Source organism: Ceratotherium simum, chromosome 2 (genome assembly GCF_057802395.1).
Source record: "Ceratotherium simum simum isolate JZ-2026a chromosome 2, ASM5780239v1, whole genome shotgun sequence".
In the NCBI taxonomy this organism is placed as follows: Eukaryota; Metazoa; Chordata; class Mammalia; order Perissodactyla; family Rhinocerotidae; genus Ceratotherium; species Ceratotherium simum.
In genome coordinates, this window is record NC_141901.1 from 87,721,032 (window position 1) to 87,748,622 (window position 27,591).

The 27,591-nt window shown below is 42.4% G+C and overlaps 1 protein-coding gene across 3 annotated transcripts in view; it reads right to left on the reverse strand.

Moving 5' to 3' along the window:
• Nucleotides 1-1,352: 1,352 nt before the first annotated feature.
• The window catches only part of LOC101397933 (serine/threonine-protein kinase TNNI3K), a 300,070-nt gene continuing 273,831 nt past the window's right edge, over nt 1,353-27,591 (reverse strand). The window contains exons 24-26 of one of the 3 annotated variants that reach the window (XM_087448979.1): nt 11,217-11,285; nt 4,894-4,973; nt 1,353-1,596 (exon numbers count right to left, since the gene is read on the reverse strand). In XM_087448979.1, coding sequence (XP_087305105.1) covers nt 1,520-1,596; nt 4,894-4,973; nt 11,217-11,285 — 226 coding nt within the window. In that variant the 3' untranslated portion in view covers nt 1,353-1,519. The remainder of the gene's footprint in view (nt 1,597-4,893; nt 4,974-11,216; nt 11,286-27,591) is intronic. The other 2 variants (XM_004431504.3, XM_087448972.1) reach the window with 2 other exon arrangements.

Here is a 27,591-nt window from a genome sequence, read left to right on the forward strand (position 1 = left end):
TTGCATTGGGCTATCACCCAGCTATTCAGAGTATGTGGCGACATCCAACTTTGCAACCACAGGTCATAAGAAAAGGCTCAGAGGGAGTTTAGAGGTGGAGTTGCAGTTCTGATAGAAACTGCCCTCAAGAAACATAATTTCTAATTGCTAGAGGGGTTGGGGAGGACGCAGGAGTCTGCCACAGACATGGAAGGAGGCATTAGCTCTTCTCATCTGTTCCTTTTGTATATGAGTCCACATTACTCAGGAGGAGGAGAAGGCAGATTGGCCTAAAGGGAACCAGTCAGAGTCAGCTCTGAATTCCCTTCACTGTTCCTCAGGCCCCTACTTCCAAACCTCCTCCAGGATTCAGAGCAGTGGTTCTCAACCTGGGGCAATTTTGCCCCCAGGGCACATTTAGAAATGTATGGAGGCAGTTTTGATTGTCCTGACTTAGGGGAGCTGTTACTGGCATCTGGGGGGTGGAGGCCAGGAAGCTGTTACACACCCCTAGTGCATACAACAGCCCCCACAAAGGATCATCCCCCCAAAATGTCAGTAGTGCTGAGGTCTAGACCCTTGATTCAGAGGGTACCCAATCTTCGTTTCTAATTTTATTTCTCTTGCAGAGGTTAAAAGCAGTAATTATCACATTGAATTTTCATGCTTTCCTGCCTGTTTTTTCCAAGTTTGTTTTTCAATCACAAAACTATTTTGTTTGGTGGAAGTGTTCCTGTCTTCCTGGTTGGAAGGAGCATGGAGGGCAGAGTTCTCATTTTTTGAAGGCAGCAGTTTCCTCAGATTCCTCCCAGTGCACTGAGCCGGACTCTGCCATGAATGGCGGGTTTGCATTCACAGGCTGGTTTTATAACTGTACCAATAGGAAGTACGGCACCTTGGTGCTGACACCAGCAGGTTGTCCAAGCAGAACATAGAGCCCTTGGTATGATGTAGAAAGGAGGCTAAATAATTAAGTGCTATATTTTTGCAAGCTCCTTGATCTGAAGGTCATGACTTCTTTTTCTCAACACGTCTGAAGGAAGGTATTCTCAGTAGAAGTCTTGTTGGAAGGAAATACACTTCTGAATCAATTTTGTATGCCACCAAAGAACCTTTAATCACAGAGCTCAACACTAGAAGTAACATAATGAGATAAGAAAATGAACAATATCCTAAGAAATCAAACCCAAGCCTCTCAAACACAAGTCCACATAATTCAGTCTAGGAAAACATAATAATTGTTAAGTGCCCATCATGGACTTAGGCCTCATCTCCAAGTAACAATATAAATTTGTTTTTTCATTTACAATATTAAAACCAATTCTTCAAATACATTCTGTCTTGGTTCTTTTGCATTTCATTCCTTAGCCACAAATCCAAAGCCCAACTTGTGGTAGGGAATTAAGAAGGACCAGTATAAACAAGCCAATTTAAGGAGACCTTAGAGGGTAAAATATTATAATTGGAATCAAGCCTGCCATGGTCGGAATTGTTACTGTCAGTTTGGGGGAAAACTCTCCTTAGGTGTACGCGAACGCTGTCAGCTGCTGTCCTCAAAGCTGCCACTATTCCGGCAAGAATGGAAATGCAGCGGGCTCATGGGATCAGACACATAGCCTGCATTAGAAAAGAAGTTCGGCTGTTACTTACTAGCATTCAGTCCATCTCCCCGTTTTTCTTACCCAGCCTTACCCAATGCAACACACAGCTGCCCGGCAGCTTCTCCTGGCTCATGTGAAGACAGAGTCTGGACAAGAGTTGCTGGCAAGCAGTTGTAAAACGAGAGTAAAATGTACAATGAAAACAGAGAACTGAGACCAGAGGAACATGAATGATGGACGGCTGATCTGGACCCACGCTGGCCAGGTGACGTTTTGAGTTTGGAATAGAGAAGGGTACAGTACAGGAAGGTGGTGTATCCTAACAGCTAAAAGCTCGGGCTCTCATGTCAGGCAAATCGGGGTTTAAACCCTGGCTCCACTACGTACTGATTCTGTGACTTTTGTTGACTTAAGCTTTCTATGCCTTAGTGTCTTCATCTGTAAATGGGAGAAATAACAGCACTTACTCATAAGGTTGGCAATACACATAAGACAATTAGTACAGTGTCTGACACATAGTCAGTGCTAAACAAATGATGGCTGAGAAAGGAAGGTGGAGACAGCGAGAGAGAAAAAGGAAAGAGCCATTCTCTATAGCAGGTTGTTTTTTTTCTCCCCGAGAACCCAGTTTTTAAGTGTGCATCAATGCTTAAGTGTAAATGCGAGTGGCATTTGATGCTCATTGAAGCAATAGCCCTGGGTGTGTCTAGAGAACGGAGCCAGTGGCTCAGGGCCGGGCCACTGTCTCAGAGAACACAGGTCACGTGCAGAGAAGCAGTTACTTTCCACCCCAGGTAAGGCAGCCATTCACTGCTTCCGTGAAAATGGGCACATTTGTCAACAGCTATTGCTGCTTTTGCTCCCCTTTCATAGCTGGCTTTCAGAACCAACTCAGCCATCTACATCTTCATCAAGACATCTAGCAATGGGCAGTTGGATGGCATATTTATTTCCATAAGAAAAGTCTCTGTCCAAATCTCATATTTATTTTCATAAGAAAAGTCTCTGTCCAAATCTCTTAGGCAGCACATAAACTCTCCTGAGAGGAAATGCCGCTGCGGCTGCCGCCAGCGCTGCCGTCCTCTTTGGCTCACCTCTAGTGGGGCTGGCCCGGGTCAGATGTGAAGAAGGTTGTCGTGGGGGGAGTCTAAGATAAGGGGATTCCGGGTGCACATCATTGAATCCTAATACTGGGTGGACTAAAACAAAATCTACATCCTAGAGCAAAATATTTCCTTTCATCCAGCCTGGAACTGCCACTTCATTCCAGGCATAGAGAGATGCTTTAATGAGCTCGTAATCCTTTTATCACTATACTCAACCTTTCACTGTACCACATGCGATTTTACTGGCCTGTGACGCTCCATGCCTCCCTCCCCACAGGACTCCAGTGGAAATCTGATGGCGAGCGTAAGTCCCTCTAGCGTGGGCGGGCTCTGCTCCAGGATGGGTAGCAGAACCAGCAGAGCATTGATGCTGGCCTTTATTATTGATGCCATTATTGCCAGAGTTGGGGGACACACGTGTTGCACTTGTGTAGCCACATGGCTTAAGAGGACTCAAGTGAAATATGGCCACAGGCTTTAGGAAAAGTCTGAACCCTGTCTGCATGTTTTGTTACTTTAGGGTGAAAGGTCTCAAGTACAGAGAAAATAGCTATGTACTTAATCTTCATTCTCCAGCCTCGCTCTTTGGGGGAAAAAAAAAGAAACAGTTCATAAAGTTGCTGGTATATCACAAGCGGTTTATGAAATGGGAACAGAGGGCAATTAAAATGTTCCTCCTTGCATGCTGTGATGCTCCAGGTAGGAAATAGTAAATGTATCTTCTTTGTCTATAGGGGCTCTCACTCCCTTCAAACTCCCCAATGTTTTCTTCTACCCTTGGTCCGGATACTCAAAGGAAAACCCGATTTTTGTATCATTGCATCACTTTCGTCTGACTTCTCTGTCTTCAGAAATTCTGCTCAACGTGTTATCCCTTTAAGAAACAGATCGTTAAGTTAAAGAAATGCTTTATCTTGATACTCCACACTGAAAGGAAAGACTTCTGGTCAAACACACATCTCAAAGGGTGCCCTGTATTTTGTGGTTGTGCGGTCACATCTGTGAAGGTTTCACATCTGAGAAAACGATATTATATCTATAAAATAATGTGATGATGTGACACAGAGCACATTCTCCCCTGTTACTGGACTGGCCAATTAGGTCGTAGAGCTGGCGATAAAAAGCACTGGGTTGCATTCTAGACATGTATCGGGAGTCAGAAGCACTAAGTTTTCTTTCTTTAATGTTCCAAGTAGTTTGTCTGCATCTATCCGATTTTTTTTTCTTCGCTTCTTAAGGTCTTCCTAACACTTGAAGTAATGATACTCTGCAGATGAGGTGCATCGGTGAGTATCCCAAAACCGAGGGTCTCCAGGGTCTACTGCCATCTAAATCAGAGAACCGGGAACACATCATCCAATTTATTCTTCTCCAAACCCAGTTCTTGTAATAAATCTGATCGCTTCAGCTGACATACATTTTTTCAGTCCTCCACATTGTCAAAGGAAGTTGCCATGAATAAATGGGCCCATTGTACTAAAATTCCAATTAAATATAGAGCCTCTCAGGCTTAGAGGTTGGAAAAAGGACATCACAGGTCTAACATATTAATATGGCAGCTGATGATAAGGGCAATTGCCCATCCTCTGGCTTCCAGGGCCCGACATAGAAATTTGTGAATTATTTCAAAGAGCTTCATTAATTCTTTCTAAAGTAGTTCTGTGCAAAATGGATCCCATCAGCAGTATCCTCACCTCCTCTCCAGCTTTTTGAGGGAATGGCCAGGTTTACAGTTTCCTCCTGGGTACCTGCTAAAGGGGAAGCACTCCTCCAGCATATGACCTAATTGTGGAAACTCATCCCTTGTTTTTCTCCTCCCTGCCTATGTAACCGTGCTGTGCGGCTTAGAGGCAGCGGACACGATACGGTGGCAACAAGGTGTTTGGAATGTCCTGAGATTCAGGCGATTATTTTCATAAGAAGAGGTGTACTTTTTCCCTTGTGCACACACACACCCATATACTCTCACATACACTCACACACATATGCACACACACACACTCACCCACATTATTAAATTTAAAGGTAAATGTAGAGTTATACAAGACTTATAAGATCAAAGTTTGCACTTTATTATAATATAATATTTTTAAAGCATCCTTCATTGCTGGTTACTACAAAATACAATCTTTTCTCCCTCGTTGTCAAATAGGTATCACCTCTGAGGGGTAGTTTCCTTAATCAGTCTGAATAATCTGTATACTCACCGTATTTGTCAATAGGTGAGAACTGAAGACTTCTCTTCACCTCCTCCAAAGACAGGCCTTGAGAGGAACACTGTCCAGTGCTGGAAAATTCATGAGACACACAGTTTCACATTGTCGTGGCTTGCTAATAGCATTTTCATAAAACAGAATTTATGCACTCAGCAGAGTTCCCAGAGAAATGGCAGAGTGATACAAAGGTGTTTCTATCTTACGAGTGACTAGGTGGGGAAGAATTCAGTGTTGTTTGGAGAAGTCAGATCTAGCTGTGAGTCCTGGCTCTTCCAGGTAGGCTACAGTTCCCAGCTGTTTAACCACGGTCATGTCCCTCTTTCTGAGCCTCAGTCTATTTATCTGTAAAATGAGGAAAGTACGTAAATAATTTCCAGTTTGTTTTGATAGTAAATATAACAAAAAGGAGTGTTGAATCTAAAATCTGGGTTAATAAACTTGCAATCCTTACTTAAAAGGAACTATAACCAGAACATTATTATCTTAGTAATGATCAATATAAATGAAACACATCCCAAGGGGTACCATTATTATATTGCTGTTATCATAATGATGATTATGAGATAGTGATAACAATGTTTATTGCAAGATTCTTAGGTGTTAAGCATTTACATATGTCATCTCATTTAATCCTTGTCACTATCTTATCATTAGTGTATCATTTCTCTCATTTTACAGATAAGAAAACTGAGGCTGAAACAAGTAACTTGTTACATAGGTTTGGTAAATGGCTCATCTAGGATTCAAACCCAAGTCTTTTAGTTTCCAAAGTCTGTGGCCTGCGTGCTTGTTCACTATTCGAACGTGAATTTCTTCCTGATTCCTGGCCTTCGCTAGTTCTTCTCTTCCCCAAACTCCTCCTACTCTTTTACCATTTTGGTTAATGGGGTAGCTTCCTTTCTACCTCATCAGACTCAAAACCTAAGGTAATCAAAACCTTCACCCTAAAATCTAATCACATCTGTTAGTTAATTATACATCAATAATGTCTCTTGCATCCATTTCTCTCATCCATCCTTTAGCTTCCTCAAAGAGGCTAGCCTCGGTACCCCCAGAACTGCCCTTTCTATGTCCATAGCATAATTTCCCCTGTCCGCCAGCCATTTCTCTCCATCTCAACTACTGCCACCACATCATTCAGTGTCTTAAGCCAAAATTCCTGGAGTCATCCTTGATATCTTTCTTTCTCCCACATTTCTCACCCAATTCAAATCTTTTTAGCTCTGCCTCCAAAATGTAACCCTAACCCATCCATTTCTCTTCGTTCGAGGGCGAGGCCATATGATCTCTTTCTTGTCTGGACTTCTGCAATTTGCCTCCTAATTGATTTTCCTGCTTTCACTCCTGTCCCTATATAATCCATATATAATCTCCGTATAATATCCAGAGTGATCTTTTCAGAACATAAAACAGATTAAACCATTCACCTACTTAAAGCCTTCCAATGGCTTCCCAGTTCATTCAGAAAAAATGCAAATGCTTTACCCTCACCTACAAGGCCCTGGCCCTGGCTACCTCTCCAACCTCAACCCGCACCCCTCTCCCTATCTCTTGCTAAGTACTTCTTTTTAGCATTCTTTGTATTCCTTGAACCCTCCAAGCTCTTTCCCAGTCCAGAGCTTTTGCCTTTGTTAACTCTGCTCTGCAGACTCTTCTTAATGAACCAAAATCCCCTTTTGCTGACCCCCTGGCCCTGCCTTCACCCATGACTGGCTCCTCTGTCATTCAGGCCTCAGTTAGAATGTCACCTCCTCAGAGAGGCCTTGACTAACCACCATTCCAAAGTGGCCATTCCCCTGCCCATAGTCACTTTCTATCACATCACATCACCCTAATTCTTTCTTTCAGGAAACTGTCTTGCTTATTTATCCATTTACTTATACGCTGTCCCTATTCTTTCCACACGGTGAAGTTGGAGGCCTTGTCTATCTCATCTCCCTAATTCACTGCTATATCCACAAGAATCAGAACAGTGCCTGGCACAAAGGAGAAGCTCAAAAATTAGTTTTTGAATAATTAATTAATTAATAAATCCCTCAGTAATGTCCTTCCCTCAGTCACTCGATCCCCCCTCCACAAGGTCTTCCTGGGATAAAAATCTTACCTGCTCCCCACTGCAGTTCCTCAGGCTGATGTTCCAAACCTTCTGCAATCTAACCCAACTTGCATCCTGTGTTTATTTTGTATTCTATAATTCCTCAATCCCTTTTTTCCTCAAGTTCAAGCCACACTAATAGATTTGGACTTTCTAAACATTCCTGAATTTTCCCTTCTCCATGGTGGTGGCTGAGCTGCTCCCATTACTTGAATCTGCCTGGTGACATCTCATTTATCCCTGATAGGAAGCAGTATGGTGTTATGGCTAAGAATGAGCATTCTGGAGCCGGACTCCTTGAATTTGAATTCTGACTCCACCACTTACTAGCTCTGTGACTTTTGGAAAATTATTTAACTGCTCTATGCCTCAGTTTATGCAACTCTAAAATGGGAATTATAACAAAACTAAGCTTATAAGGTTCATCATGGGAATTAAAAAAATCAGTAAGTTTAAAGCACTTTGAACAGTGCTGGCATTTAGTAAGCACTCATTAATGTTAACCTACTTTTATTATTCTTCAAGGTCCAACTCAAAAATAGCGTCTTCCTCAAAGCCCTCTTAGTAGCCCCCAGTCAGAATTAACCTTTACCTCTTCAATCCCCTCTAGCACCTTGTACTCCTATCATGGTGCTTATCAGAGTTTGCCTTGGTGTAGAATTATCTGAATTCATATGCTAGTGAACCCCACTAAACAGAGTGCTCCTGGAGATCAGAGATCCTGTCAAACATCTTTGGACCTCCCACAGGGCTTAGCCAGTACTTTGTAAACAGTTAAAATAATAAAAATTGCTAAATGAAATAAATTTAAGTTATCACAAAATGTTCATTTAGAGAAATTAAATTTTTCTAAAAGCTGACATCAGTTCACAGTGATTCATTCCTTTAGCTGCCTTAAAACTGACCACATGTTTGGCCTCAATTTCTTAAGCTATAAAGTGGAAATGTTGTTTCTTAGAGAAAAGCAATGATTAAAAAGAAGAAGAAAAAGTATTGGCTTAAAGTGGGACATAGTGTGATCTCGGTTAACATTAAATGGAAAACCACACTCAGTTCTGGGCAATAGAATGTCATTCAAGATATTTTTCAAATAAAATTTACCTGTAACCTCTTTAGCACTCTAGCTCCTTTTAAGAAATGCACTATATGCAGTAGTCTTGGCAACAACAAGATAACAGGGAATAAATATTTTATCATCAAAAAGGCTATCTGGTTTCCTATGAATAAAAGCCCATCTTATTTATTCAGTTGCTGAATGCAATTCACGCCAGGGGCCTTAACCTTCCTGCCCAAGAGATATCACATAGGCTGGCTCTGGATGCTGTTCTAGGATGACAGGCAGATGGAAGCTAAGCACATCCAAGTCAAACAAAGCAGAGGAAACCAGACTCTGGTTAACGGAACTAGTTGTCCTCAACCCAAGAGTGCCCAGACTTCAGCAGCAGTTTCACAGAAGCCCAGGGTTTAAGAGACACACCAGGACCTCTATTTGCTGAAGTTGTGGTCAGTGAAAATAGGCCTTTCCAGGGATGCAGCTGCCCCACGAATTCACTGAGAGTAAATGTGAACTAATGGCAGGTAAGGAAATCACTCAATTTCGCAGTGTTTCAATATTACTGGTCAACTAGGCTAAAGGATGATATATATCATATATAGGCACATATATGAAAGATATATAATACTATGTGGGTAATTTCATGAATACTTTTATGAGAATGGAATGAAATTTTCTCTTTTAAAGACAATAAGGTAGTCTTTAGGTTAGTTTTTGCAAACTACCACATTATACTGATATATCTTATTTTAGTGCTAAAAATTTTTCAGTCTTTTTATGCTAAACAGTTCGTATTGGCTCTGTAATATATATGTAAAGATAAATATAATCATCAGCATTGTCATTTATGAAGATACACTAAGGAATGAATAATTTATCCAGAACGAAGAGCAGAACCAAAATTCAAAAAATATTTCTTGCTTCTCAATCCATGCTTTATGAGTATAGACTACCTAGTAGACTGTCTGCCAATTAGGCCAGTACACACCCATATCTCCAATAGGTAATTTATATTTTTGTGGGTGCATGCCATTGAGGACCTGGCTTGTCAGCACAAACTAGCATGTCTGCAAATAGTCACATGGTTTGAGAATGGACTCATGCACCCTGAGCAAAGACAACAAGGGTGTTCAAAACTAAAATATGAGGCTATGTTGGCTGAAATAAATGCAGAGATAAAGATGCTTATGACAAGCACATTAAACAAAAAATATTATCTAATGAGAAGTAAATCAATATGTATGTAAGATTACAGAAGAGCTATGAAGAATGGGAAAAGTGCTATAAGATAGAACATACCCAAATATAGCTTCAGTTTTTCAAAGCAGGAGTAGGGCAGACTCTACGAACTAGACTAGGGGATTAACGTACACTGTAGGCAAAGCTCCAGAAAAGAACATTGACATAAAGTTTTTCTGCACATTTTAAAAACGTACTGATTACTAGAAGCTACCATGGGTTCAGTAAGAGAAAAAAATCATTCTAGATTTGCTTTACTTCTTTTTGGTGAGGATAAATTTAAAGGAGAAATATATAGGCTAGAATACACATCTGGATTCCCACAGATACTGGACAGAGTTTCTCCTGATTGCTTTGTAAGTAAGAAGGGGAGATCTGTGGCAGATGACAAATGGTTAGATTGGATTGTCGCTGGTTGAATATCCAGAACTGATACAGATCTCAGGCAGGTGACATTCCCCACAGGGTTAGCTGAGCCTTAGACTTGGGAATAGTCAAAACAAAATACCACATTTCCTAAAGTTATAATTGTCCAAAAATAGACTGACATATTCCAGAAGGGGTCACTGTCCCCTCTCTGAAAGTGTACAATCTGTGGCTAGAGCACCTCGTGGCCCTGGGTGCTGTAGAGGGATCCAGGTGTCAATGATGTGACATCCCAAGTCCCTCCATTTCTTTAGAAGGTGTTTGTGAACCACATAGACTTTGTGAAACTAGCTTTAACATGCTGGAAAGGCAGAGTGAGATTACACAGTTCCCACTTAGGCAGAAGATTTTTATCATCTTTATCTGAAGTGTCTGACATTTGGCCAGGGCTGAATGCCTGACTCCTGCATACATGCCACAGCATATCTGACTACACACTACCACTACTACTCAGGGTGGTGTTTGTAGCTTTTTGTCTATATACACTTCATTTGAAATAGTAACTGAATTGTGCTATTTGCCTGAAGGAACCATCTCCTTTAGTGCTCTGTTTTAAAAGAAGAACCACACTGTCATCTAAGATGAAGCAAAGGAAAGTGTGGAGAAAGCACTTGCACATAAACCATCATTAAGGATTTGAATGACAGGTTGTGTAAGGCTAGTACTGGAAACTCGGGCGCTGCTTCACAAAGGTTTTTATATAAGATAAATTTGTAGAATATTCATGTTGCAGTGCCTGAGGTGGGGGTGGGAGAGATGGGGGGGGGGGGAGGGAGACTAAAGTGCTATGTCATCTCTTAATCTAGAAAGGTATGTTGTTAAGCAAGGCCCAAGAGGAAATAAGGAAAATACTGTTTTGAAGAGACTGCACGGAATTCTGGTGCCATCTCTCCAGAGTGGCGGGGACAGGCAGTGCCACAATGAGTCCAAATGGCCCCATTTAGAGCCTCAAAAGCAGCCAGTATTGTGGCTTCCAAACTATAGCCTGCCAAATGCTTTTGGTATTGGAGCAATGAATCATGGTTTTGGCCGTGGGATTTCATGAATTCTCAGAATATTTGCTAGTCCCATAATTGCTTCTAACTGAATTACATTCCAAAGACTTCAGATGGACATACAGTCCAAAAGAAACCATTTTTATCACATTCTTCCAAGGGTGGCCTTTGCAGAGCTGGAGACTTTTGATTTGGTAAATTACAGCAAACGAAGACTAGGCTTGAAAGCAAGAGTGAAATTAAAACAACCAAATAAAAATAAAGAGACCCAGAACGTTAAGTTCTTCCATAAAGATACAATAATAATTTCTTACATTTGCAGATATAGCTTATAGCTTGCACATACCTTTCTTTATATTTATAGCTTGCACATACTTTTCTATTGATTAGCTTAAAGCATTTTTACAAAACCTCCATGAGGTGTCTGGGAAGGCATTAATTTACCTCCGTTCCATGCAAGTGGAAAGTCAGGCTCAGAAAGTTTGAATAACCTGCATCAACTCACAGAGCTAGCAAGAGGCAGAACCAGAACTTGAACAAAAGGTCTTCAGAAGTCCAGCCCATGCTCTTTCTTCTAATGCACACCACATTTAATAGCAGCACATGTCAAACTCTTGGTTTGTTACCATTTGAGGAGCTCACTGAAGTAGTCACGTGTTACAGAGCTTTGGATCTTTTGCATATAAAGATGAATACTACATTCCTCGTAGAGAAATATCCCTCATCATCATAGAGAATCCAGAATCAGCTTTCTTGTGTCTTGCTCTGTATAAATTAAAAAATTATACTTTCCCCTGTGCAACAATGGCTTGCCTGTCCCCGTGTAGTGACGCCAAAACATGAGACACACACACTAAATTTTCTAAATGAGATGTTCATGATCCCCCGATGCTCTGATCTCGTGTAAGGTTTTCTAAGCTGCATGCATGGATTCATCTTCCTAAACACTGCCTTGGCTATGCTGCGAAAACCATTAGGTTACTAGTGTGATTAAAGACTTCAGGCAAAATTTTCCTCCATTCAAATCGGTCAGATTAGTTTTTATGTAGCTAAAAATGCCCTCGGGCTACCTGTAACCTGGAAGATTTAGGCATTTGGACTTTGCATAAAGCAACACCATCCAAGGCCTCACAGCTTTGCAAATATGCTTTGGGTTTGTTGGATCTTTTTGCCATCTGTCATAATGATGTTACCTATGTAAGAATATTAGCCTGAGCATCAATGCCATATGTGCCCTTATCCCTTTCCTCAAGAGGAATGTATCATTTCTTTCACTCAAAATGAAACACATATAGGTAACATCTGACCAGAATTTCAGTTCTTTGACGCTAGTCTAAGGGACTAACACAAAGCAAAGGTGGAGAAAGAGCCTGCTGAGATCTCTAATAAAAGTGTTTACACAAGGAAAACAAATGCCTTGCCATAGCACAGGCTACTAGAGTCATCTGGCTGTTCCTTTTGGCATTTAGCTGAAAACAAATAGATCTATTTAAAACATCTGTCAGAAGGGATAAATGCCTTTAGACACTTTGCAATGTCTTTCTGTGCAGCCCACCTTTTCTCTGGCCTAAAGAGAAAGACGACATTTCTATTAGAAATGAGGTCACCTTTGCCCTAACTTTGAAATAGTCCAGTCAGGCTCTTACGAATAAGTATTTGTTAATTTATCAGCTAAGTTCAACACAGTTATTTATTCATGATTTCATCCTGGCTGTTTTCAAAACATTATTTTGTCTTTGTCCATATTCCCTATTTGATTATATTGTAAATTAACACAAATTTATCGCTCCCATTACAGTGAATGGGCAATGGCCAAAGTACTTAATGGGGTCAAGAGGTCAGTGCAAAATATCTCTCTCAGGAAAATCAAACCTATCAGCTTTCTTCCAGTGGCAAATGTCCCCAGGCTCTAAAAGGACTGAAAGCCTTGGCAATGGGTCAGGGCTCTATTTGAGCCATTAGGCAAATATCCAAGGTCTCAGTTCCCTCATTTTTAAAGGAAAAAGCAATTAGGCAAAGAATTATGAATAAGGTAAAATTCAGCAAGAACATAAAGTGTGTGTTAATTCCTTGATGGCTCATAAATTATTAATGTGCTCAACAGTAACCCAACAACACTACCACTTCTCAATTTACCTACACGTTAAGCAGGTATAAATGAGTCAATTGTACAATCCAGTAAGAGGTGCCTTGCATGCCTTGATGGCTAAAATTGAGGAACATTCTTTAAATATAGCAAAATCTCTCTTCTCTCTCACCTTCTGTACTCACTATCATCCAAAAAAAGGAAAGGATTTTAAATTTTAGAACTGTGAGATCTTGGTAGCATGATGGTCCTAAAGCCCACTCCTCGCTCCTCCATTTCCCCCTCCCATTTTACCGAAAAGGCAACTGAAAACTTTGACAGTGAAATAACTTACCCACGTTCATACACCAAGGTTATAGTGAAGTCAGGAATATAATCTGGAGCTCTAAACTTCTAGTCTTCTTTGATGGTTTTTATTCTTATTTTTAAGGATTAAAGAGAAACTAAAATTTGTTCCGTACCTGCTAAGTGCCAGGGACTCTACCAGATGCTTCCTAAACCTTATTGTATTTGCTCCCCCTAACAACCCATTTTACATGTGAGGAAACCAAGGCCCAGAGGGTCTAAGTCTTGTCCAGGATCACACAGCTCTAATTCAAACCCGGGCCATGCAGTACCCCAATCCCTGGCTTTCTCAGGGATTAAGCCAACTTAACTCTGTTGGCTCTAGAAATGATTTCCAAATTTATAGCTATAAACTTGTCTCTCTCCCTCTCTCCCTGTTGTTTATTGAGCACAATGCCCAGTGCTGTGCCAAGTTCTAGGGATACAGATTTAAGTATTATGGAGGCGGACTGCACCCTCTGGGTAAATAGAAATGTAGACGTGTACAGGTAAACTTCAACCCCCTGGAAGATGGCACATGCTCTAAAGGGTACCCTCCCTACACAGAGGAAATGAAGGACAAGCAAGGGTTCCCCAGAGAGGGGACATCTTGGGACAGGGCTAGGTGGGGGCATGTGCAAAGACCCAGGAAATCAAATGGCCATAGTAAATATATAATATATAATATTAAATATTATATTGATATTGAATATATACACTTTGTTCATTTTGAAACAATCTCAAAAGTAAAGAAAAGTTGCAACAATGGTACATTTCTTTTTCTGAACCATCTGAGAGTAAGTTGCCCAATCTGATGCCCATCATCTCTCAAATACTTTGGCATATTCCTAAAATAAAGATATTCTCCCACATAACCACAATATAACCATTTGATTCTACCATTTACTCTCAGACCTTGCTCAAGTTTTGCCAATTATCTCAATAATGTTCTTGATAGCAAGAGGATCCAATTCAGAATCACACACTGCATTTCGTTATGTTTCTTTAATCTCCTTCAATCTGGAACGGTTTTGCAGTCTCTACTTGAATTTCACGACCTTGACATTTTTGAAGATGACAAGACAGTCATTTCGCAGAATATCTTTCAATTTGGTTTTTATCTGAGGTTTCCTAATGATGGGATTCAAATTATGCACCTTTGGCAGGAAGTATCACAGAAGTGATGCTGGGTGCTTTTCATCGTGCCCCATCACACTTTGATTTGTCCCGTTATTGTGTTGTTAAATTTGGTCCTTTGATTAAAGTAGTGCCTGATAGTGTTCTCCACTACAAAGTTACTCTTTTCCTCTTTGCAATTAAATATTTTGTGAGGCGGTACTTTGAGACTATCTAAAGATCCCATCTCTCAACCAAATTTCAAAATCTTCATTTATTTATATCCATATGGATTTAAAGTTACTATTTTATTCAATGGATTATAATGTTACTGTCATTACTTATTTTGATGCTCAAATTATGTCATAGTTGCAAGTGGGAGCCCCTTCAAGCTGTCCCTTTGACATATAGCCATTTTTCTTTAGTACCTCTTTACTTTCTCGCATAAGACGTTCCAGGCTTATTTTGTACGTTCCCTGTCCCAGCCTTGAAATCTGCCATTTCTCCAAAGTCCTCTGTTTCCTTTTAGTGGAGAATGGTATTTAGAAATACTAAAAACTTACACTTGGTGTGCTTCTTGCCATTGAAGTGTTGCTGCTCCCAGGCCCTGTCACTGAGCAGGCAAAGCTGGAGAATGCGCATGTATATTACATACATGTGTAAACACATTTGGGCCTCTCCCCCACCCTCAAATCATAAGTTCATCTCCAATTCCAATCTAACATCACAAGGTCCATTCCAGTTTTCTCCCTTTCCATATCTACAACACCCTTCTCTGACAGTGAGAAACCTGGTTCCCATTATCCTTAATATATTAACTTATTTGATCAATGCCTCTGAATGTACAAATCTCCTGCTGCTGTCACACTGCATGTCAACATGCACACAGACGCCCTCCTTTACCCTACTTGGGCTCCAACATCCCATAGCCACTGTTGCTTCCATAAGGATGCCCTCCTTACCCTCTTGTGTTCTGAAACCCTGCTCGGGGCTATTCCCCACATGCCTGCCCTAAGTGGGTGCTCGCCTCACTTACCCTGGGCCTCAGTGCTCAGCGCTGAGCCGTGCCCCATGCCATGCCCTCCTCACCCTGCTCGAGTTTCAATCACTTGCACTGGGCTGCCTGCCCGCATTTATACCCTCTTCCCCATCCTCGTGCTCCAACTCCTCCTGTACAGCCACCCTTCTCAATCAGCATGGAACCACAGTGGCCACCACCTCCCGGCATAACACCCAGCTCACTGTGCTTGGGCTCCAACACTCTAGGCGGGGCCACTGCTTCACCACCCCCTCTCACCGATGCCCTCCTTCCCAGGCTTGGACTCTGACTTCCCGTTCCAGGGAATGCTCTCCCACATGGCGACCTTCTTCATCATCCCTAGGCTCCAGCACCTTGGCGGGGCAGCCCCAAGCCCTCATGGAGACCCTTTCCTCCTCTCACTCTGGTTCTGACATCTCGTGCCAGGCAGCCGCCACTCACCACTCTCCCCACGCATATGGACGTTCTCTGCACCCTCCTTGGACTCAGACACCCTGCTCCACACCCCGTGGGGAAGTCGGCCTTTCTCAGCCCTGTCTAATGGCTCTGGACTAAACCATTCAGGAAAGGAAGAGAGAGAAGAGTAACAAGGATGAACTTTTAAAAATGTTAATCAGATCATATCATGTCCCTCAAAAATCCCTCAGCGACTGTGCAACATGTGTAAAACAACATCCCAATGCCCTGTCCTGGCTGGTAAAGCCTTCGTGGTCTGGCCTTTACTTACCCACCTGGGACTTCATCCTGTACCACTCTCCCCCTGCCTCCTACCCTCTGTCCACCAGGGAGGCCATCTATTTCTTGTCTTTATTCCTGCCCTATGAACTCTGCACTTGTTTTTTTAGCTCTGCTGAATGCTGTCTCCCAGGAGCTTCCTTGTTTTTGCTATTCTAACCATCCCATCTAAACTAGCCTTCCAGTCATTCTGGTTTTTTTTTTTTTTTTTTTTTTTTGGTGAGGAAGATTGGCCCTGATCTAACATCTGTGCCAATTGTCCTCTACTTTGTATGTGGGATGCCGCCATATCATGGCTTGATGAGTGGTGTAGGTCCGCACCTGGGATCCGAACCTGCGAACCCCAGGCCATGGAAACAGAGCGCACGAACTTAACCACTATGCCACCGGGCCGGCCCCGCAGTCACTGTTTATTCCATCAGCCTATTTTGTCTGTAAGGCACTTATCACCATCTCAGTTTTCTTGTATATTTACTCACTGTTCGTCACCTGTACAGGCAGTTCTATACAGTCACCTTCAGAAGTTTCCATACATACTCATAGTTTCCTGTGTCTCTCTGTCCCTAAAGGAGAGGTGGGGAGCTAATGCTCCTTCCCATCCACCCAAATGACCCTCTGTCAATGAGGAACAAGAATTGGTGGACAAATACTCTAGCTCCCTTGCTGTTCACTGGGAAAATTCTGAGGCATATCCTTTACCTCCAGAGGTTACAAGATAAGATAAAGCCTCAGTCACCCACAGCAGTGACTTACTCACTAACATACCCCTTACTTACTTTCTCTCCTTCCCCTCCCTTCATTGTGCTTCTTGAGATCACATCCCAGAAAAGCCATTTACACTTGAATCCTTGTCTCATGGTCTGTTTTTGGACAAACCCAAATTAAGATGGCCTCCCCTTACTAGAATGAAAGTTGCCCAGCAGCAGGGACTTGTCTGTCTGTGTACTACCGTATTTTGATCCCCAGTGCCTTGATCCCCAGGCACCCAATAAATATGTACTAAATGAATGATTGAATGAATGAACGATAATTCCTCCCTCGCAACTTTATTTGTGTTTATCTTTGTTTGTTTTCCTCTGATTCATTGGTCAACCTTCTTCCATTTCTTTAGCCACGGCTCAAGGATAAGCTGAACGCCCTGACCATTACATGCTTAGAGCAGCAGCCCCTGAAGGAGGCTCCCTGCTCCTACTCCCTGTCCGGCCCATTCCCCCCTCCACATCATTGCCAGAGAAAACTGAGAAAGGGTCTCCGCCGTGGCATTCCTCATCCATTCAATGGTTCTCAGCGCAGTCTTACAATGCAAAAGTGAAATGGACCACCACGGTGAGTTTCTGTTCAAACCTCATCTCTTCTGGGATGGCGGTGACGGCCATATGGGAAGGAAGAGGGAACCACAGTGGCCTCAGTGTTGCCCCAGCCATTTGCTCTCCTCACTGGCACAGAACTCATCTCATATTGCACATTTACCCGATCCACAAGTGGACTATGGATTCTTCACGGGGAGGGACCCTGCCTTATGAGTCTTTGTGTCCCATGGGTCCTCACACAGCACCTGGCATTGACTAGATGAAGTAAATGTGTCGACTTCTTGAAGGCAGCCTTTATATTTCTCCCTGGGGAGAACATGAGTTTCCAATGTATGCAGTTTCAGAATTATGTGACTTAGAAAAATTGGATTTTTGTATGTCTCTAGAGCAAGGGTCAGAAAATTTTTCCTGTGAAGGGCCAGAGAGTAAATATTTTAGGCTTTGCAGACCATATGGTCTCTGTTGCAACTATTCTATTTTGTGCTGTTGTAGCACAAAAGCAGACAAAGACAATAGATAAGCAATGGAATGTGGCTGAGTTCCACTAAAGCCTTACAAAAACAGGCAGGGAGCTACATTGTGGGCCACAGTTTATCAACCTCTCCTTCAGAGCAATAGATAAACCCTATATGTTTTGTTCCCCTAAGCTGTCTTCCACCGTTTGGCCAAACAAAGCAATCTTAATGAAAGTAGGATTTCCACTCATCTTTCATTTTGCTAGTTTCTTCTAGAAGAGGAATAATAAAGACTAAAATACATAAGCTAATGGCAAAACAGAAAAAATACATAGTTTACATTTATTCAGTGTTTACCATATATCAGAAATGTACAAATTGTGTTCTCACTTACCCCTCATTGCAATGCTACAAAGAAGGTGATATTCTTATTTTCATCCTGTAGATGAGACATTTGAGGTTTGGAGAGCTCAACTTGCCCAAGGTCACATAGCTTATAAGTGGTAGAACTTGAATTTGAACTCAGGGCCATCTGAGCCTAAGCTTTTAACCACTACTTTATAATAATGTCCACTGGGTGGGTCTATAAATAAAAATCACAAAACCAATTTTGTTGATGGAAGATAAAAGCAACAACGAGATAGGAGCCTACAGAGCAGTGCATATCGGTTCCCCTTTCAGATAGAGGAAAGTTCAAGGGCCATCTGTGTTGATTTGACATCTCTAGGCTGCATTGTGTGAATTCAGATCCCTGCAAGAAATTCCATGTTCCTTTGTTCTTTATGACAGGCCAGCCTGAATGGGAAGATTTTAAAACTCCCTAAACTCTCTGAACATTCGGAACATTGATCTTCACAAACCATTTGAAACACCCTAAGGAGGTTACAAAATTACAAGCAATGTTTTTTTTTTGTTTTGTTTTAAGTGAATGTATACCAAACCTCTGGGACCTTTTGCCTCATCATACAACACCAAAGCTTCCCTTTCCTCCTCTGAGTATTCTTTGCTGTCAGACCCTGCATAACAAAATGGTATTATGTTGCTAGGGTGCCTTGTTCTCACTGAAAAGTTCTTCTCCTGCCAGTAATGTGGGGACTCTTACCCTAGTCTGTGTGATGTGCTGTGATCCTTCTTTGAATCCTGGGGCAACCCAGGGTTGGACGCTTCCTGCTGAGCCGACCACTGCTCCTGCCTTCTGTGTTGGGAGGAACATGACTGCAGATGCTGTAGGAAGTGCTCTGTGGCCTTCGGCACAGCTAGACCTCCATGGTCATTTTTATACTGGTACTTATTAAGCCTTGATATGTGGCATGCCAGACGAGAGCCTTCAGAACAGGAACCATGTTTTGTTATCTATCTCTGTAGCCCTGGCATTTGGGGTCTGCCACAGAGTATGCTCTCGACACATATTCAAAAAATGAATTTGGTGGAACTGAACTCCTGGTCATTTCTTCAGCCTCATCTCTCAGCCCCAGTGCTCTGTGCAGGTTGGCCAAGTGGTTAGGAGCAGAAGGTCTGAGCCAGACAGAGTCGGATTTTCAGTCCTGGCACCTCCACTGCCTGGCTGTGGCCCTTGAGCAAGTTAATTAACCTTCCTGTGCCTCACCTCCCCCTCTGTACCATGCAGGATGATAACAGTACCTATCATGTACACAGGATCTTTGTGTGGCTTATATAATGACACATAAGTAGAGTACGAAGAAGAATCCTTAACACATTATTCCCATTCTGCCTATAGCATTCTTACTTCTCTTCTTCCTTGAGTAATGCTACTCATCTTGCAGGCCTTGGCTTCCTCCTCCCCAACATTTAGTTAGCTGCCGTCTTTAATATGTTTTTGTCCCATCACTCATCATTGCTTTTTTACCTGCTTTCTCTCCCAGTGCCCAGCCTACAGCCCGTGCTAAATAAATATTTATTAAATAACTGAATGAGAGGAAAGTAGGTTTAAAGAGCAAAGTAACTGACCACCACACCTCTCAGTGCCATAAAGTATGTCAGGTAGAGTGATCCTTTTAAAAAGCAGCCCAATCCTGCCACTTCTCTGCTCAGGTCCTGCATGGCATGCCTCTCAATCTCAGCAAACGTCCAAGCCCTCCCCAGGGCCCGCTCCTCCTGCATGATCTGCCCCGTCACTCCTCTACTTCGTCTCCTGTCACTCTTCCCTGTGGTCATTTTGCTCCTTCTGGCCTCCTGGCTGGTCCCTGAATTTACAGCCATGCTCTCACCTCAGGGGCTTTGCACTTACTGTTCCCACAATCTGGAATGCTCTTCCCAGGGGCCTGTGGTTTTCTCCTACACTCAGTTCACATCTTTGCTCAAAGGTTACCTTCTGGGTGAGGCCTTCCCTGACCATCCTGTTTAAAATTGCAAACCACATCTCTTTCTGCTGTCCCTACCCCCCATCCCTGCTTTAATATATTACATAATTTACTTTAAAAAAAAAAAGTCTGTCACTCTGCTCCCCCACTAGAATAAAAACTCCATGAGGGAAGGGATTATTTTGTCGGTCTTATTTGCTGCTGTATCATAGAACCTAGAAGTGTAAGCCCCGGAAAAATATTTGCTAAATGAGTGAATGAATTCAATTAAAGAATGTCCGCAGCCCCCAGAACTGAGAAAACCGGAAAATCGTTTACGAGCTTCTTTCTGGAGAGATTTATGTGGCTTTTTGCTAATGCATTTTTCTGTATAATTTTTGAATAGAAAGGGGCTTGTGGAGGCCCCGCAGTGAGTTAGTTGGCCCTACCCCAGGTCTGGCCACGGCCAGCGGGGCTAGGCCGCAGCCCCGGAGTCCATAGGGCACCAGGTGCAGAGGGCTGCACTCCCCGTGGGAAGGAGCAAACTCGCTCAACTCTGCTGCCCCCCAGAGACGTCCCCTCTGCAGGGCTCCATGAGCAGTGAACGGGGCAGAGCTCAGGCTGTTCAAATACCCAACAGCCTCTTCTGAATGCTTCCAAATACTATCTGGTACCAATTACCACCTAGCTACCGTGCGTTTTAAAGACTTTTCACATAGAAGACTTCACTGGAGCTTTTGCAGACACTGCAGCAAAAATTACTCAACTGTGTTTGTGGCGGGCCACCACTGGGCTGTTGCCAAATGCCAGTTTTGCAAAAACACTTCTCTAGTGAAAGCAGGAGCTCCACCTCCATCCGTGCCTTTGGAACTGTGGCTGGCTGGGGAGAACTGCCTTGGTCTCTTAGACGTGTGACCTAGCGCACGCAGCAAAACGCAAGTATCACACTCACAATTCTATGACACATGTCTTTTCAAAGCTGCAAGTTTCACAGAAGTATCAGTTACGATAATGTCTATAAAAGCACTTTAAGGGGCCGGCCCGGTGGTGCAAGCAGTTAAGTGAGCACCCTCTGCTTCAGTGGCCCGGGGTTCGCAGGTTCAGATCCCGGGCGCCCACTGACACACCGCTTGTCAAAGCCATGCTGTGGCGGCCTCCCATATAAACTGGAGGAAGATGGGCATGGATGTCAGCTCAGGGCCAACCCTCCTCAGCGAAAAAAGAGGAGGATTGGCATTGGATGTTAGTTCAGGGCTGATCTTCCTCACACACGCACACAAAACAACACTTTAAAATCATAAGCGTTAGAACATCTATTTCACATATATATTTAATTTCTCATTTAATTTTCCCAGCAACCACGTGGGATGGGTATTATTATTTTATGAAGAAACGGAAGGGCAGAAAGGCCAGGTAATTTGCCTGAGGTGAGTGACCTGGCCAGTAACAGGGAGGAGAGGGATGGCACACATGCTGCGGCTCATTGTTTCTCTGCTCTACCGTGTAGCTGCATTCCAGAAAGCCTCGTGATCTGCTGGAGTGAAGTGAATGCATGGGGTTCTTCTCTCTCACTAGCAATTTGGATTTTTCCATTTACAGTGGATAAGTGGGCTTGGTGTTAGAAATTCCCGGCTTTTGGTCATGAACCGATTGAAGCTTTGGATCATGCAGTGCTGGTTTTATGTGTTCACAGTCTAATCTCGAATTCTCTCTACAGGCAAAGTTTCCACTCAAGTCAGGGGCTAAAGTAAAAAGACAACAGATTTTGAACCTGAAAAAACACCAATTTTAATCCAGATTTGAATCACACAATCAATATTCCAATCAGAAGATGATTAATGTTATTCTGGGATTGCTTCCTTAGATATCTCACACACACACACACACACACACACACACACACACACTTTAAGGACTTAGAAAAACAACTGGGTACATTTTTGGAATACATAGAAGAATGATAGATTCCCTCTTTTTCATGCTACTTTTTAAATCTATACTATCCTATATACTATACTATACTACACTATCAGGAGTAAGTCTTCCATACTGTGTTGGGAGAATTAGTCATGCAGCTCCCACTACAAATATGCCCCCAGCACCGCTCTGGAAGTGTATCCCTGGGTCTACATTTTAATGTGAGACATGAAGCTGAAAGGAAACTGTGTCTTGGGAGGGAGTAATCCGAGCTGCCTCAGGTTCCCATGGGAACACCAGAAACACGCTTCCTTTATTTATGCGCATTTACAGCAGCTGCCTCCTTTGGATTCTGGCTCTTAGCAAGTGCAACCAGCAGCTCCAAGCACAGAACTGCCCTAAATGTCTCTCTTTGAAGCCCTTAAGTCCACAGTCTTCTATTTGTGTCTGGCCCTGATTCATCATGGGCGTGAATGCTTCACCTGCTATGTTAAGTTTCCAGTAGAGCCCGAGCCAGATTTTAAAAAAAGAACAATCCCCGGCCAGTGAATCTCAGCACAAGAGAGTTGGAGAATTGAGAAGGGTAGAAACTAAGGCAGATCGTCGTTACATCTTCCCATCTATCTTTGTAAGGATATTGATCATTCTCCCTCTGGGTTTTTGCTCTACCTGGATCCCAGCTCCCTGTTTAGAAGATTAACAGCAGCTGGATGCAGACCCACACTCACTCTGGGCTTTGGAGTAGTTGTGATTCACAGCAGAAATGGCATTGTGAACAGACTGGCACAGGCTTTAAAGAAATATTTACTTATTTTCGGAGATCAAAACACTTAATAGTTAAGTAGAAATAGCTAGAAACATTCATTCACCCATTTATTCATTGATGATTCACTTATTAGACCCTGTGTGTGCCCCTCTTATCATAGAATTTATCACGCTTTGCTGAAATGGCTTGTTCACCAACTCTGTGATGGCAGAGATTGGGTCCATCTTGCTGATCACTGTATCCCCTGTGCCTGGAATATAGCGAGTCCTTACCAATCATTTGCTAAACAAAGAAAGGAAAGAAATGAAAAAGGCTTTACAGAAATAGTGGCATTTAATAGAGAACATATATATGTGTGTGTGTATGTATAAGGTAGGAATTTATTGTACTAGAATATATATTTCATATAATGGCTAACATATATTGAGCAGTAACTATGTGCCAGACATTGTTTACGTGACTGACATAGATTGTTTCACTTAGTCCTCACAATAATCATGAAGTAAATGCTATTATTTTCCCCATTTTATAGATGAGGAAGCAAACAGAAAGAGGTTAATGAGATTGACCAACATCACACATGGCATTGCCAGGACGTGAACCTGGCCTGACTGCCTGGGAGGGTCTGCTCTTTATCACTGCTACACACGGCTTCCATACGTACCATCATTTCACCTGTGCTAACTCCTATGGTGATGGAGAGAGGACATTTTGCAAAAATGTCCTGAAGTTGAAGCTGGGGGTTGAGCAGTTGCCCAAAGAGGAAATACGTGTAAGAACACTGTCCACTCAGGGCACCGAGAGCACAGAGACAGTGGATCTGTGCTCTCAGAGATGGGACCCCGACACTGCCTTAGGGACCGCTAGGGACTACTCAAGCTCCTCTTTGCCTCTGCTCCCGTGTCACCACTATTCACAACTGAGCAAATTAAAGCCTCAAGCAAACACCCCGAGATGAATCAGCTCCACATGGAACTTCCAGGTCTAAGTGTAGTGAGGGGCTTACCTGCCTTCTGTCAGCCTGACTTCTAGTTTCCCCAACCCAGCTGCTTAGACATGTTACAATTCAGAGACGACTCCTTTCTTTGTCACCCCCAAGTGGACCCAGATGCACTACCTCTTAGTACGTTCCAGGGCTCCCTGCCTTCTCTCTCTTTTGCTATTAGTATATTAAAAATGGAAGTAGAACAATAGGTTGTTTTTTTAAAGTCATGAGACATGAATTTTGGTGTCAGAGGGCAGAAGGGAGAGAGAAGGTCAAAGGAGATGAGCAGGGACTGAGGGAGAAAGAGCCAGAGGCAGAGGAAGCGATGGGGACATGGGTGGATGGGCAAGGCCTGGGAGAAAGGGAGGGTTGGCCTCAGAAAGGAGAGGCACTATTTCTCTATCTGAGGGTAAACAGGAGATTCATGTTTGAAAGAGGTTTGGAGGGACTGAGGAAGAAAGACGATGGCAATCATGGGAGATGCTCTCAAATTTTTAAAAAAGTAGAAGGCAAGGTCACGTGAATTTCTGTGTGTGTATTTAAATGTCCTGTATTTACATTTTCACACTAAAGATCCTAGTTCAGTCAATTTTTTGAAAAAATGAATTGTCATTCATAATCAAGGCATAGATAACAAACATTTCATAAGAGAATGGTGAGTATTATAAACGTTATCCTCTGGTTCATCTCAGCCATAATGTATCCTCATTACAGATACCTGTCCTCACTTTAGGAAAATTCCATGTATAAAATCTAATTTTCTTTTAAAGATATGTTCTGTGGGATTGTTTTCTAAAACCATTTCCTTTATAAAGAGAGTCTCAGTTGTTTTCTTTCCTATCATTCTAGCTCCCTTACTATTTTAGTTTGGAAAAATCAATTTAAGGACTTATAAAAATTGTACTTTTAAGGTAAGGTAATTTGTTTTAAATTGAAGACTAAATACTCCCTCAAGGTTGCATATTTGTAAATCGTGTTTTAAAAATGCATCCTTTACTTACGGAAAAGAAATTACATAAAAGCAAAATGTGAGACCAAAAAACCAATACAATAATTTTGAACTTAAAAAATAGCTATTATTTTGAACATCATTTATCATGGATTATGAGGCCTCCGTCACTGACAGTATGTTCCTCAGAAGGCTTCAGGTAAAACACAGAAACCATAAACTTAGTTATGATTCGTAGAATCCACTAAAATCCTTGAGCAGAGCGTGAGCTACACTGCCACCCTAAAAAGGGGGAGTTATTGGGGAGAGTGGAGAATCAGAGGTCCTCTGGAGGCAAGAACAGCATCTCAGAAGAGAACAAGAGTCTATAGTTGCCCTTTGGATACATTTGTCCCGAGGATAGAGGAAGAAGGAAATGCTATGGAAGTCTTGTCCACAAAAACAATAAATAAAGGGAGCTAACGGTAGGACACTGTATGGAAACGGAAGATGAAATTCACAAGAAGGTAGATGTCCCTCCTGTCCTCTCAATTTCTACAAATGGCTCAACAATTCTTCTAGCTACTCCAACCAAAAAGTAGAGGGTGGCCTCCGATGATCCCTTTTTCCTCAATCAATCATCAAATCCTCTCCATCTATTACCGTCTCTCTGTTTCTACTTGCCTTAGCTGGGAACCTCCTGGTCTGCCATCTGTCCTCTAGTACCCTATACGCAGCTGCCAGATTAGTCTTTTAAAGCAGAAATCTGACCAGGTCACCACTTGCTCAAAAACTTCGAATGGCTCCTCGCTGTGTGCTGAACAAAGACAAATTGTCCAAGTCAATTGTATTAAGTCTTGCTTAAAGCAGTGGTTCCCAAAGTGTGGTGTCTGGATCATCAGCCTCAGCATGCCCTGGCAACTGGTGAGAAACGCAAATTTTTGACCCTGCATCACACCTACCCAATCAGAAACTCTGGGAGTGGGCCCAGCAATCTGGCCTTTAAGAAGACTTCTGGGTGATCCTGATGCACACTAAAATCTGAGAATCATTGGCTTAGTGATTGAGACCATGAACTCTAGCTTTACAAGGTCTAGTCTCAAGTCTGCTTTCTGCTAACTAGCTGTATTTCTTACACAAGTCCCTCTCTAATTCTCAGTTTCCTCATTTTAAAAATGGGGTCTAATTGAGGTTGCTGCTATGAATTATAAACAGCAGATCAAACAGATAATGCTCAACACGGGGCCTACACCTATGGAGCCCTCCATAAATATCACTAACTACCATTATTAAGAGCTATCCCTGCACTAATCCCAAACTACTTTCCACAGACTGGCTAGTTGACCCACTCACCATTCCTGGCAGGTCTCGTACCACCAGCACAGTCCCTTGCTCATAACTCATATGTGGGCTCAACTGTTTGACATATGAATCAGTGAAGAGCTAACGCCAGAAAATTCTTGATACTAATTAAGTGCCCTAGGGAAGGAGCTTAGTTTGAAATTGAATGGAATGAAAATTCTAATGAATGTTAAGGAGGCACTGATTTACTATCTGACCTGAGAAAATATGATAAACCAATTGCTCTTATTCCCATCTGTAAAATGGGATTAATGTTATTAACCTCCTTTAAAAGAATTACCCCTACAGATACATTGTACATAGAAAGTGCCCACAGGTGCTTAGAATGATTTCTGTGAATACATAATAATGAATCGCATCTGCCGAAATGGGGACAAGCTATGAATAATCTCTGTCAACAGAGCTGGGGACGATGATGTTTCTGTTTTGTTTCGAATTGTTATCAGTGTTTCCTCCTAATTCTGCTCAAGGGAACACACACTGTGAATATTTCTTTTAGACTTCTGTCACATTTGAAGAGAGGCTGCTAGAGAAAATAGTCTATCATGTGGTTAACAATTAATGAGATCATTTGTGTGAATTGTCAATAAGGACATATCGTCCATGTAGAATATTCTAACACAGGAAAATCCCAGAAATAAGCTGCTTTAACCTGTCATAATAAAGGTTAGGGAAAGTGTGGATGTATGAGGGCACATCCATTATTCCTACTGGAGAAACAAAATGTTTGAATTAGTGAGGGGGAATACGTAATGCGACCTTCATCTACGAAGTCGATGCCGTGTTATTTGTAATCTGAATTCCCCCCACAAGACTTGCCATTCCTCTTTTAAACCTCACAAAATTAACTAAAGCCTGATTCTGACAATATTATAACTGATTTCCTCTGCCACTAGGCAGCCCCTTCCCCTCTGCAAATCTGTGGACATGATCTCCCTCTAAAACAAGGCTGACCATGCCACCAACTGCTGAGGCCCCTTGGCCCACAGGAGTGAGGCCCCACGGCCCAGGTCCCTAGCAGCAGACCTGGGTCTACTTCTCCGACCTGATGCTCTCTGCCTCAGATAGGTAGGCCCCACCCCATCAACTCCTTTCTCTCAGTCTCCCTCACATACTAAGCCCCACAGTGGAAGGACTTGCTCTTGATTATAGGCACTTATTGTATTGCATTGTATGGATTTGATAATGTCTTCCTGACTGGACTGTTATCATCTTAAATCAGGAACCATGTCTTATTTTTGCCTTTATTGTCAGCATTTAGCAAAATATCTGGAAGTTAGGAACCCCTCCCATTCCAGCAAACAGTGCTTGAACAAACAAGCGGATGAGTGAGTAGAGAGCAGCATTCGTTGACTAGTCTCAACATTAGCTAATCTTTTTATGGCTAATGGGAACTTTCAGAACAAAAAGAAATGGCCAGATTCGTAAAAATCTTGAAATATCAAAGTTATCATCAATAAAAATTATAGATATGGATGATTTGCACTTGAGAGTCTCATTTTCAGTCCAGTTCCAGCTCAAAAAACCCCAGAGGATGACTTCCTCAGTGAGCGGATG